General features: G+C 38.5%; 1 protein-coding gene across 6 annotated transcripts in view; it reads left to right on the forward strand.

Annotated features, from left to right (window-relative positions):
• ATP9B (ATPase phospholipid transporting 9B (putative)) overlaps window positions 1-14,601 on the forward strand; it is a 322,333-nt gene that overhangs the window by 21,007 nt on the left and 286,725 nt on the right. For all 6 annotated transcript variants that reach the window (XM_008952694.5, XM_003827309.6, XM_063597385.1 and 3 more), the window contains exon 2: window positions 6,790-6,963. In XM_008952694.5, coding sequence (XP_008950942.2) covers window positions 6,790-6,963 — 174 coding nt within the window. The remainder of the gene's footprint in view (window positions 1-6,789; window positions 6,964-14,601) is intronic.

Raw genomic sequence — 14,601 nt, forward strand, 5'->3', positions numbered from 1 at the left:
GTAAACAGTGCTGCAACAAACATAGGAATGCAGGTATCTCTTTGATAACACCGATTTTCTTTATTTTTGGTATATACCAAGCAGTGGGATTGTTGGATCATATAGTAGCTCAATTTTTAGTTTTTTAGGAACTTTCAAACTGTTCTCCACAGTGATTGTACTAAGTTACATTCCCACCAACAGTGTACAAGGGTTCCCTTTTGTCTACATCCTTGCCAGCATTTGTTACTGGTTGTCCTTTGGGTATAAGCCATTTTAACTTGGGTGAGATGATCTCTGTTTGTAGTTGTGATTTGCATTTCTCTGATGATCAGCGATGTCGAACACCTTTTCATATGCGTGTTTGTGATTTGTATGTCTTCTTTTGAGAAATGTCTATTCGGATCTTTTGCCCATTTTTGATTAGATTGTTAGAATTTTCCATATAGAGTTGTTTGAGCTCCTTATAAATTCTGATTATTAATCCCTTGTCAAAGGGGTAGTTGGCAAATAGGCAAATATTTTCCCCCATTCTGTGGGTTGTCTCTTCACTTTGTTGATTGTATCATTTGTTCTGCAGAAACTTTTTAACTTGATGCTATCTCGTTTGTCCATGTTTGCTTTAGTTGCCTGTGCTTGAGGGGTATTGCCAAAGAAGTCTTTGTCCAGACCATTGTCCTGGAGATTTCCCCCAATATTTTCTTGTAATGGTTTCATAGTTTGAGGTCTTAGATTTAAGCCTTTAATGTGTTTTAATTTGATTTTTGTAGACAGTGAGAGATAGGAGTCTATTTTCATTCTTCTGCATATGGATATCCAGTTTTCCCAGCACCATTTATTGAAAAGACTGTCTTTTCCCCAGCATATGTTCTTGGCACCTTTGTCAAAAACAAGTTCACCATAGATGTGTGGATTTGTTTCTGGGTTCTCTATTCTGGTCCATTGGTCTATGTGTCTGTTTTTATGCCAGTAACTTGCTGTTTTGGTTACTATAGCTCTGCAGTATAATTTGAAGTTAGGTAATGTGATTCCTCCAGTTTTGTTCTTTTTGCTTAGGATAGCTGTAACTATTCTGGGTCTTTTGTAGTTTCATATAAATTTTCAGATTGTTTTTTCTATTTCTGTGAAGAATGTCATTGGTATTTCGATAGGGATTGCATTGAATCTGTAGATTGCTTTGGGTAGTATGGACATTTTAACAATATTGATTTTTCCAATCCATGTACATGGAATATTTTTTCATTTTTTGGTGTCCTCTTCAATTGCCTTCATCAGTGTTTTATAGTTTTCATCATAGAGATCTTTCACTTCTTCGGTGAAGTTAATTCCTAGGTATTTAATTTTATGTGTGGCTATTGTAAATGGGATTACTTTTAAAATTTCTTTTTCACAGTGTTTACTGTTGGCATATAGAAATGCTACTTATTTTTGTATGTTGATTTTGTATCCTGCAACTACTGAATTGATCAGTTCTAATAGTTTTCTTGTGAAATCTTTAGGTTTTTGCAAATATAAGTTCGTATCATCAGCAAACAAAGATAATTTGATTATTTCCTTTCCAATTTGGATTCCCCCTATATGTTTCTCTTGTCCGATAGCTCTAGCTAGGACTTCCAGTACTATGTCGAGTAACAGTGGTGACAGTGGGCTGAGAGTTTTGAAGTCTTCAGTTGGTATTGTGGATTTGTCTATTTTTCTTTCCACTTGTATCGGTTTTGCTGTATGTGTTTTGAAGCTCTGGTGGTAGGTGCATACATATTTAGGACTTTTAGATCTTAGTGGTGATTTGATCCTTTTATTATTGCGTTATGTCCCTCTATGCTAGGCAGTTCTTTTTTTGATGTCTTTGTTTTATATTAATATAGCTACTTGGCTTTCTTTTGACTAGTGTTTGCATTATATACAGTCATGTGTTGTTGAAGGATGGGGTGTGATGTTCTGAGAAATGTTAAATACCATTAATACTTAAAATACTTCCTCTAGATACTGAGTTTTGCACTCCAGAAATGTGTTTGGCAATTTCATTGTTGTGCAGCCATCCTAGAGTGTACTCACACAGACCAAGATGATAGTGACTACTGCACATCTAGCCTATATGGTATAGCCTATTGCTCCTAGGCTACAAACTTGTGCAGCATGTTACTGTACTGAATACAGCAGGCAGATGTGACACAATTGTGTATCTGTGTATCTAAGCATACTGAACATAGTAAAATACAGTATAAAACAAAAAATCATACAGGACACAAATTTACAGTGTGTAAATTAATCTTTAGCTTACTGGAACTTTTTTACTTTGTAATTCTTTTAATTTTTAAAAACTTATGGACTTTTTTGTAATAACACTTAGTTTAAAACATGAAGATACTATATTGTTGCACAAAAATATTTTCTTTTTTTATATTCTAATTCTATATGCTTTTTTCTTTTTTAAAATTATTTTTACTTAAACTTTTTTTTTTTTTTTTGGTTAAAAACTGAAACAAAAACACACATATTAGTCTAGGCCTATACAGGGTCAGGATCATCAATATCACTATCTTCCACCTCCGCATTATGTCACTGGGAAGGCAGTAACACACGGAGCTGTCATCTCCTGTGTTAACAGTGTCTTCTGCTGGGATACCTCCTGAAGGACCTGTCTGAGGCTGTTTTACAGTTAGCTTTTTAAAAAATAAATAGAAAAGGTCTGATCTAAAATAATAATGGTACAGTATAGTAAATACATAAACCAATAGCATAGTCATTAGTTATGATTGTTAGGTATTAGGTACTGTACATAAGTGTATATGCTCGACTTTTATATGAATGACTGGTAGCACAATAGATTTGGTTTACACCAGCATCACCACAAAGATGTGAGTAATGCATTATACTATGAACGTTATTATGGCTGTGATGTCACTAGGTGTTAGGAATTTTTCAGCTTCCTTATTATGGGACCACTTTTTTATATGCAATCCATTGTTGACTGGTATGTCATTATGCAGCGATTAACTGTTTATTTTTCCATTTTTTTTACTTTTAATCTTTTAATATTAAATACCATTGTATTTAAAGTACTTCTTTAGATAGTGATTTTTGCACTTCAGGGGATGTTTGGCAATGTCTGGAAACATTTTTGATTGCCACAACAAGGGGCGAGTGTGGTCCTGCTACTAGCATCTAGTGCATAGAGGCTGGGGACACTGTGAAATAAATATGTGCATAGGACAGCTTCACCCCAACAGAATTCTGTGGCCCAAAATGTTAATATGTCTCTGCTGGGAAATCCCACTCTAGGGCTTATGATATATATGGCTAACTTTTCACTGTCCACTTAAGGTTAGTATTTTACCACCTCCTGTAAACTATAGAGTCACCTACTCTTCCCTGTTAGGCTTCTTATATGTATTCACATCTGTTTATGTTGAAAATTTAACCTGACAGTTTAAGACGTTTTATTTTTAATAGTCATACATATTTTAAAGAACTTTCTGTTGCTCTTCCTTCATGCTAGAAGTTCCGTGTTTCCTTCTGGCGTCATTTTCTCCATCATGAGTCTTTCTTCAGCATTCTTTCAGGGCAGATCTCTTGACAGAGTCTCTTAGTTTTCTTTCATCTGAGAACATCTTTGTTTTGCCTTCATTCCTGAAGGACATTGTTGCTGGATGTAGACTTCTGGTTTCACAGTTCTTTTAGCACTTCAAACATCAAGTTCCACTGTGCTTTGGCCTCCGTTTTTCTCCATGAGAAATCTACAGGCATTTGAATCGATGTTCCTCTATATGTAATGAGTTGTGTTTCTCTGGCTGCTTTCAAGATTTTTTCCTTCATCTTTGCTTCTAGTAGTTTGATTATGATGTATCTTTATGTAGGTATCTTTGACTTCATCCTGTTTTAAGTTTGCTTTTTTAATTAGTAAATTACTTTCAGCAAATTTGGAAAGCTTTTGTCCATTTTTTTCTTCACATATTTTTCTGCCTCAATCTTTTCTGGTCTTCTAATAATGACTTGCATGTTAGACCTTTTCATATATAAATATAGAGAAATAGTGTGTATGCATGGGTGCGTGTGCACACACCCCCTCCCCCATCTGCTTAGAATTTCTGTCTACCCTAGGATGCTTGTAGAGTATTTTTAAAAAAAGAAAAAAGAACTTCTGTTTTTCTATTCACTTCAAGACTGTTCAACTTTATCTCATGGAGCGTGGATATAATGGCTGTTTTAAAATTCCAATATGTTTTTCATACTGCAATTAGCATTTGTTGGTTGTTCTTTCTCTTGACTATTGGCCATATTTCCCTGTTACTTTGTATGTTGAGTTAAGTTTGGCTTGTATCCTGGACATTTTGAATATTGTGTTGTGGGATTCTGGGTCTCATAATCCTTTGAAGAATGTTTTGTTTTAACAGTGCATTGACCTGGGTAGGTTTAGACCCCCAGTTCTGTTTCACCACCAGTGGGTGGTGGTTGCAATGTCAGTTCAGTTGCAAAGCCTTGGCTGTGCCATCTGCTCCCCGCCAGTGCTTGTCAGGGCCTGTTGTGTAGGACCTGAGTAGTTCCCAGAGCCTGTCCTGTGCTTATTTGGGTTTGGGCACATTTTTGCAGCTCGGGGGTGAGCCTGGGACTTCTGTTGATTCATATACAGAATTAGGGCATCCCTCATCCAGCTTTCTCCACTGTCTGGTTTATCCCATGTCTCCAATTTCCAGGGTTGTTTTTTCTCAGCTTTATGCTTTCTGAAAGTCAGGGTTTTCTCTCAGAGTTTTAGCTGTTCGTGTTGTTGTGAAGGTCCACCTGACTGGGACAGTTCTCAGGGAAAAGTTGTGTGAAAAGAGAGAACTACCAGGGACGTCCACATCCTGTTTGGACTCCAGGAGCCCATCTTCCTGTTTCCCTTGCTCTCATAGAAGGTGACTACAGTGTAGCCCTAATAGGGCTAGGAGAAACAAAAAGGAAAAAAGAAAAAAACGTTCTGCTTTGCAAGAGCCCCCTTTGCTGGGGCTGTGGCTAGAAAGGGTGGGTTTCTTCTGGAGTTTGCACTCTGCATATTGTGGGCAATGCAGATAGAGTCTTCACTTTGACAAGAACTCTGCATTGGACTTCAAGAGCCTGTTTTAGATACCTGGAGCTAAGCTGCCCTTGTCTTGAAACTGTGTGTGTCAGCCCCATCAACTGGAGGTCTGAAAGGAGGAAGAATTACTAGGAATGAAAATATGCCAGGTTGTGATCAGAAATATGATTCCATCGTACACGACATGTACACTCGGCCACTGCATACGCGTACCTTCATATCACCCATGCCTTTTGGCCTCTGGGTACTTAAAACGTGCTGTTTCTCTTTTGAGTTTTCTAGGCAGTGAGGACTGCATGACTGGGTTCCTGAGACTCCCTGTATTCTCTTGAAAAAAGAAAAGTCTTCCACAATACTGACCTATCTCTAAATTGCACTTTAGCATAATGTGCTATAATTGCCTGCTTATGTGTTTGATTCCTATTTTTTGTTTCTGAAGAGCTCTTAATTTCCACTTATTGCTCCTTTCCTTCCCCTCACCAACAAGCCTTTCAAGAGGTGCATCCTTCTTCCCATGTGGACTTCTGCCCCCAACATTGATGCCTTACTAACCAAGCTTGCTGCCTCGGCTCTATGCACCCTCCTGTAGGTCCCCCAGTAACCAGTGCTGTGATCACAGACCTATTGCCCTTAGACTCTTTCTGGATATAATTTTTATCCATGGTCTGCCGTTGCTAGGGCCCCCAGTCCTGTTTTCCCCCTAAGCTGCCTGGCTGTGATCCAGACTGGACTCTGGACCTCACTTTGTTGGTTTGGAATACTTACTTTTCTCCTTATGTGTCAATTAAGGATGGTACTATCTCTGTCCCTTATTTATGTTTTAATAGTGGGTTTTGGTTAGTTTTAGCTGTCTTCTATATGGAATTTAGAGAATGTTAAAAAAGATTTCAATATAAATGACTTTATCCCAGAGGAACCCACGAGTCTGCTTTCTCAGTTTTTACATTGAGACAATGCCTCCACAAATACTTGATGCAAAATTCAGTAAGACAGCACTTGTTGAATCACCATTATAGTTTCTGACAAATTGTTCTCAAAAAGGTAAGTTTTTATTTTTTAAAGATAAATTACATTTGTGATTGAGGAAGGATAAAAGGAACAGTTTTGATGATAGGCTGCCTGTTTCTTGAAATCAAGAGGATTGTTGAGCTTTAAAAGGTCTGCTGGTTGTTGAGATTTTTTCATTGAATAGCGCATTTTAGTGAAGAGAATAACAGAATAAATGGGACATAGCATCATTCCCCAAAGATATAAACTGTCAGCAAACCAAGGGATGATGTTGATACCTTTCAGATACAGACAGCTACATACTGTCGAACGTCACTTCTAGAATGTTGGTTGATGACTTAAAGTTGTGTAACATAGAGTGTTTAGATGTTGCTTGGAGTGAACATTCTTTGCTATAGTCATGTTTCAGAAGATTGGTTTTTTCTGACTGGATTAAGTGCAGTGAGGAGCTGTTGAGCAGCATTGGTTGTGCTGTCAGGCTGCCCATCCGCACCACAGATGCCTCCAGGATTATGCTCACAGCACGGTTAACAGAGACTTCTTCAGCTAGCACAGGCCTCGTTGGGCAGCTTTTTTACCTTAGCTAACTTATTCCTTTGCAAAAGAAAGCAGCCTCTGCAGTCTTATTTATAATGCTTTCCCTCAGCTGAAGACAGCCTAATTTGAGGAAATATTGTCCCTAAATGAAACACACTGTAAAGAAGACTGCTTGGCCTATCTCAGCACTCCATTTTTACCCTAACTAGGTACCAGCTGGAGGATGAGTCTGCGCATTTGGATGAAATGCCACTAATGATGTCTGAAGAAGGCTTTGAGAATGAGGAAAGTGATTACCACACCTTACCACGAGCCAGGATAATGCAAAGGAAAAGAGGACTGGAGTGGTTTGTCTGTGATGGCTGGAAGTTCCTCTGTACCAGGTTTGTTATCCATTGCTAGCTAATTTCCTTATATGCTAAGGTTACTTATAAGGTTAGCTTCTAATATACTTATTAGCTATATTAATATAAAAACTCAAGGAGATATTCCTTAAATGATATCATGGAGATTATCAGTACATTAATCAAAGCCAAACAATGCTAATATGAAAGGAAAGGAAAGCCAAATTATTATCTTACGAGAAGTTTTAATGGTTAAAAGCTGGAGGCCGGGTGTGGTGGCTCATGCCTGTAATCCTAGCACTTCGGGAGGCTAAGGCGGGCAGATCACTTTGAGCTCAGGAGTTCGAGACCAGCCTGGACAACATGGTGAAACCCCATTTCTACTAAAAATACAAAAATTAGCCGGGCGAGATTGTGAGCTCCTGTAATCCTAGCTACTAGGGAGGCTGAGGCAGGAGAATCACTTGAACCTGGGAGGTGGAGGTTACAGTGAGCCGAGATTGAGCCACTGCACTCCATCCTGGGCAATGGAGTAAGACTCTGTCTCAAAAAAAAAAAAAAAGCTGGAGAAAATTAGTGACTTTATAGCTAATGCATGATAGAATTAATAATGGTTGCTCTATCAACATTTATAAATGGTTTTTCTTTTTCTTCCCAAAAGATAGATATGGGCCTGTATTCCTCCGGTATATCTTTTACTCAGATTCACCTATATTTTCCCCCACATTTTGCTACATTTATTTTATTATTATTTTTATATCATTATTTTTCTGAGTCATTTCAGACTAGGTTGATTACTTCATTCCTCTTCTTAATTCTTCAGTGTGTATTTTCTAAGAAATAGGTATTTTCTTATATAACCTTAGTACAGTTATCAAATTCAGGAAATTTAACATTGATACAATGCTTTGTATCTACTTTAAGTTTATATTTCAATGTTGTCTATCATCCCAGTAATGTCCTTTGTAGCCTTATTTTCTCTAGTACTGGATATGGTCACATGTCACATTTAGGTGGCATGCTTTTTTAGTGTCTTTTAATCTGGAGTAGTAGTTCAGTGTTTATCTTTCATTCCATTGACATTTTTGAAGAATGAACATCAGTTATTATACAGAATGTTTCACATTCTGTTTTGTTTGTGTTTCCTCGCAGTTAAACTCAGCTTAAGCACCCTCTGGAATACTGTGTAAGTGATGCTATGGCCTTCTCAGGGTGTTTGATTCCTGTTTGATTGATTTCTGGTCTTCCCTTTATTTTCTCTCTTATTTTGTTTGACTTTAACTCGCTTTTCTTTTTCTAGCTTCATAAGATGAATGCTCAGGTCTCCAATATTCTTCCTTTTTCGTTTCTAAAAATAGGTGCATTTAAGTTTTGACAGGTATTATCATTAAGTTCAAAATCTATTTCTTTTTTCTTTTCTTTTTTCTTTCTTTTCTTTTCTTGAGACGGAGTCTTGCTTTGTTGCCAGGCTGGAGTGCAGTGGTGTGATGTCGGCTCACCTCAACCTCCGCCTTCTGGGTTCAAGCGATTCTCCTTCCTCAGCCTCCTGAGTAGCTGGGACTACAGATGTGCACCAGCATCCCCGGCTAATTTTTGTATTTTTAGTAGAGATGGGGTTTTGCCAAGTTGGCAGGCTGGTCTCAAACTCCTGACCTCAAGTGATCTGCCTGCCTTGGCTTCCCTTAGTGTTGGAATTATAGGCGTGAGCCACCGTCCCTGGGCCCAAATATTTTCTAATTTCCATTGTCATTTCTAATCTAAATCCATGTTTGATTTATAACTATGTTGCTTGATTTCCAAGAGATTTTTCCTAGTTAACTTTTTATAATTATTATCATTTTAAATAGAGACCAGGTCTTGCTATGTTGCCCAGGCTGGTGTTGAACTCCTGAGCTTAAGTGATCCACCTCAGTGTCCCAAAGTGCTGGGATTACAGGCATGAGTCACCATGCCCAACCTGTTTTTTGCAGTTATTTTTTTGTAATTGATTTGTATCTGAATTTCATGAGGCCATTGAATATACTTATAATTTTAAAAAATGGGCCAGGTGCAGTGGCTCACGCCTGTAATCCCAGCACTTTGGGAGGCTGAGGCAGGTGGATCACGAGGTCAAGAGATTGAGACCATCCTGGCCAACACAGTGAAACCCTGTCTCTACTAAAAGTACAAAAATTAGCTGGGCATGGTGGTGTGCACCTGTAGCCCCAGCTATGCGGGAGGCTGAGGCACAGGAGAATCACTTGAACCCAGGAGGCAGCGGTTGCAGTGAGCCGAGATCATGCCACTGCACTCCAGCCTGGCAACAGAGTGAGACTCTGTCTCAAAAAATAAAATAAAAATTTCAGTGTTTGTAATGTGTTGAGACTCGCTTTATGGTTCATCATATAGACAACTTGTAGCAAATTTTCTTTGTGTATTTGAAAATAATTTGTATTTTTCAATTGTTAAGTGCACTGCTCTGTATGTCAATGAAGTCATAGTTATTGGTTGTCTAGTTCAAATCTGTGTTGCTGTTCATGGTTTGCTTGTTTGTCAGTTACTGAGAGACTTCATGAGTTTCTAGACATCATTGTGGATGTGTCTTTCTTTTGGTTAATTTTGGAGTGTGTTATTAGATGATGGACATTTAGGATTATTAACCTTTTCAGTTGACCTTTTATTGTCTTTAATTGTTCCTCTTTTATCTTTAAATATACTTTGTGAAGACTTGTCTAATTTCAATAAAACTATACCAGCTTTTTTGATTAATGTTTGCATGGTATATATTGTCATTCTTTTATTTTTTAAAAATTTTTTTTAAAATTTTGAATTTGGAAATAATTAGTTACAGGAATTGCAAAAATAGTATAGAGGGGTCCTGTATTAGTTCATTTTCACACTGCTAATAAAGACATACCCGAGACTGGGCAATTTACAAAAGAAAGAGGTTCAGTTAGACTCACAGTAGTTCCACATGGCTGGGGAGGCCTCACAATTATGGCAGAAGGCAAGGAGGAACAAGTCACATCTTATGTGGGTGGCAGCAGGCAAAGAGAGCTTGTGCAGAAAAACTCCTGTTTTTAAAATCATCAGATCTCGTGAGACTCATTCACTATCAGGAGAACAGCCCAGGAAAGACCCACCCCCATAACTCAATCACCTCCCACAACAGGTGGGAATTGTGGGAGTTAAATGCAAGATGAGATTTGGGTGGGGACACAGCCAAACCATATCAGGTTTCTTGTATTTTTGACCCAGTTTACCCCAGTTGTTACATCTTATGTAACTATAATATGAAACCAGGACACTTACCTTGGCACAGTGTGCGTGTGCAGTTCTTGGTGATTTCATCAGGTGTTGATCTTGTAATCACCACTGCAGCCAAGATGCAGAACCATTCCAACCCCACAGGGAGCTTCCTGTGCCACAGCCACTCCTGTCCCTCTGAGCCCTGGCCTTGGAAACCACTCATCAGTTCTGCATCTTGTTTTAATATCAAGAATGTTACATAACTGAAATTACTCAATATGTGATACTTTAAAATTTTTCTATTTTTTTTCCATATTGTAGTGATATCTGTATTATGCGATTTGTTTTTTGAGGTTGGCCTATTTCATTCAACATAATGCTGTGAGAGCCATCCAAGCTGTTGTGTAGGTTGTGTCAAGTTTTTGGATATTAGAAATAAGGCTGCCATGAACAATTGTGTACATTTGTGTGTGTGGATGTGTGTGGACAGAAGTTTTCATTTCTCTGGAATAAATGTCCAGAAACTTCATTGCTGGGTTGTATGGTAAGTGTATATTTAGCTTTTTAAGAAACTGCCAAAATATTTCCCAGAGTGGCTGTACCATTTTTCATTTGCACTAGCCAGTGTTTGAGAGATCCAGTTTATTGTCACTGTTGTTGATTGTAGCTGTTCTAGTAGATATGGAGTGATGGTTCATTGTGTTTTTCATTCCCATTTTCTTAATGCTAGGGAGGTTGGACATCTTTTTGCCATTTGTGTACTCTCGTAAGTAAATGTTTTTCCATCTTTAATTTCTACTTGTGTTGTTTATTATTTTTTTCTTGTTGAATTTGGAGAGTTCTTTACATATTCTAACTATGGGTCCTCTGTCAGGCATGTAGTTGGACATATTTTCTTTCTTTCCTTTTTATTTATTTTATTGTTTTCTTTTTTTTGAGACGGAGTCTCGCTCTGTCACCCAGGCTGGAGTGCAGTGGCTCGATCTTGGCTCACTGCAACTTCCGCTTCCTGGGTCCAAGCCATTCTCCTGCCTCAGCCTTTCGAGTAGCTGGGACTACAGGTGCCCACCATCATGCCCGGCTAAGTTTTTTTTTGTGTATTTTGGTAGAGACAAGGTTTCACCATGTTGCCAGTCTGTATCTTGTCTTTCCATCCGTTGAGATTCAGAGAGACTTCACTGGATCCAGTGTTTTTAATTTTGGTGAGGTCTGAATTGTTGCTTTTGTTACTTTTGTGAATTGTGGTTTTGGTGTCGCATCTAAGAATTTCACAGAACTCTTTGTTGAAGATGTTCTTGCATGCATTTTATAGCTTTACATTTGAATATTTAAAAAATTTTTTTTGGTGAGGTGAGAGGTTTAGGTTGAAGTTCATTTTTTAGCCAGTGTGTATCCAAATATTCTAATACCACTTGATTGTACATGAGCGGGGCTGTCTTTGGCCTTGGTTCTGTTCTCTTCTCCATCTCATCAGTGTGTCAGTTCCTGCCAGTACCACACAGTGTGCTGTACTGTGGCTTTATAGAAAATCTTAACATGGGTAGGCTAATTCTTCTTACTTTTTTCAGAAATCTTTAAGTTATTCTAGTTCCTTTGCCTTCCCTTAGAAATTTTAGAATAATCTTGTTCATATCTACAAAATCCTTACTAGGATTTTGATAGGACTTGTGTTGAACCTATATATTTTATTAGTTTGGGGGGGGATTGACATGTTTCCTATGTTGAGTCTTCTAGATCATGAACATGGTACCTTTTGCTCCGTTTTATTTGAAGATAATTTGATCTCTTTCACTAGCGTTTTGTAGTTTTCAGCATGCAAACATTAGATTTACTCCTAAGTGTTTAACTTTTTGGAGTGATCGTAAATGGTTTGGTATTTTAAATTTTGGATTCCACATTTTCTTTGCTAGTGTGTAGAAATACAGTTGATTGTGTACGTTAGATCCTTTATCCTATAACCTTGCTGAACTCACTGGTGCTAAGAGTGGTTTTGTAGATTCCTTGTAATCTATAAAGACAGTCATGCCATCTGCAGATAGCAGTGGTATTACTTCTTCCGTTATGGTCTGTGTGCCTTGCCTTGTGGAGCTGGCTGGAACGTACAGCATTGTGCAGTAGCGAGAAGGGTCACCGTCACCTTGTTCTTTCCCAGGCGGGAGCTGACAGTATTGCAGCATTAAGCAGATATGGACTGTGGGTTTTTTAAAGATATTACTTAACTGAACCAAATAACTATTTGTAGTTTTTTTTTTTTTTTTTAAAGAAATCTATCTTGTATTAAGAAACAAAACAGAGCATTGGCAGGAGAAGTGGTCTAATACATAGTTTTGTCAGACCCAGAAACAGGCTCTGGAGATGTAAGTTGCAGAGTCCTTATCATTGTGGTGATCGTGGAAGCCACACAGAAGGATGATGTTCTTGAAAAGGTTGGGAGACATGTGGTATACCTCTGTGAAGAATAAGGAGGTGACACCTTTGGAAAGAGGATGTATTGGAAAGGAAGAATAGTATCCATCCTCTTTGGCATGAGGAAAACTAGGGGAGGAAGAATGAAATAGTGGTGGTGACTGTGACTTCTATTCTCAATTGGGAACATCAGGTCAATTGAGTAAGGATATGATTAGGATTCAGACGAGGGCTGAAAAAAATGGGAAAATTTGGTCACGCTTTGGTAGAGATCATCAATAATCAGCAAAGGAAAATCAATAATAATTTGTATTGAACTTGGCATAAATTTATGGTGATGAGTCCATCAGGGAAGAGCCTGGGTGATGACAGAGCTGGCTGAGGAAGTGTGGTGTGGGGAGTTGTGGTGAGGTAGGCCCCCACGACGTTGTGAATTGATGAGTTTGTAGGGGCAGAGAGTTGACTGCTACCAATTTGCTTAGGCTAAGTGCTTTTCTTCTGTGGTCCATATGGTCCCTTCTTAAAGAAGATGGGTGTTCTCACCACTATTTACAGCCAAGAACCGGAAGAGTCCCTTTTGTGACAGCTAAGAGCCAGCCCAGAAATTGAACCAGGTCCCGACCTGGTGACCTAAAGCCCTTCCTTTTTGCACCCTGGACTGGGAACTTTGCTAGGATAAGGACGCGTGGCCCGAAGAAGACCCTGATTTGCTGTCTTTGAAGTGGAATAGCTCTGTGGCAAATGCCTGGTCTCCCCATCCTAGAGGTACATCACCATGGAGATCATTGGGTTGAGAAGGTTGAGGATCTGTGTCCAGGCCGTTAGGTGATTTTTAGTGTGTGTGGAAAATCACTGGGTATTGGGGGAGACTGCAGGATGTTCATAGAGGAAGTGGGAACTGGGCACTGATGGGTGCAGTGCTGGGGACATGGGCAATGCAGTGTTCATGGTGGGGACTCTTCACAGACCCTGTGTGTTGTGGAAGTGGTACTTATTTGGCCATAGTAGTAACAGTAGCATACCAGCACTGTACTAGTCAGGTAGTTAACAAGAATTGCAGACTTTAGAATGTTCTCAGTCTCATCATAGTGTTAAATAGATTATTGAATTAATTTTTCTGGTTTTTCACATGATTTTGTTTTTACCAAGTGAAACATAACAGCCAAATTTTAGGTTTTACTTATAATATACTCCTTTTCTTAAGGAAAATATTAAGAATATACTTGAAAATATAGATGGTAGCAGCAAAAACACCCGTGTTTGCGGGAGTTAAAACAGCTTAGTAAAATATCCTAGATTTGTCTAGGAAGTCTTTATCTCTTTTTTTTTCTTTTTGAGACAGGCACTCTCTTGCCCAGGCTGGAGTGCAGTGGTGCCATTATGGCCCACAGCAGCCTTGACCTCCAGGGCTCAAGCAATTCTTTCACCACAGCCTCCCAAGTAGCTGGGACTACAGTCATGTGCCACCACACCCGGCTAATTTTTTTATTTTTATAGAGGCAGGGTCTTTCTATGTTGTCTAGGCTGAAAGTCTTTATTTTAATAAATTGTGATCATGTGGAAAAAGCTAGCTGAGCCATCTTGGCAGGCTGTAATCAGTCTATATGGCACTAAGGAATGTCCTACTGCCATATGGGATGAGAAGCGACCTGAGGTATTGTCATGCTGTTCTTATTCAGGAGATACCTGCTACACTGAGAAATCGTTATGGAAGTTAAACCCTGCACGTTAGAGAACCAAACTATACATTGAGCAAGTAGATTGGTCTTCTTTGTTTCTTATAAATTTTCAGTTGTGAATGTTTGCTACTTTTTACTTTCCCAAATACCAGGCATTATAAAATTCACTGTTACTAACATTATTTGGTGGCTCAAAGAATAGATTTATACAGTTAGTTTAACTGCAGGAGGAAAATGTTTGGAATCTTGCAATACAGGTAGATTGTAACTATTATTAATGAGTTGTAAATATTTAAGTGTATTTCTATTTGTAGATCCTGTAAGTAGTAAGGATCATTTTTAAATTATTATTAAAAGACTGAGC

Source organism: Pan paniscus, chromosome 17 (assembly GCF_029289425.2).
Source record: "Pan paniscus chromosome 17, NHGRI_mPanPan1-v2.0_pri, whole genome shotgun sequence".
NCBI lineage: Eukaryota > Metazoa > Chordata > Mammalia > Primates > Hominidae > Pan > Pan paniscus.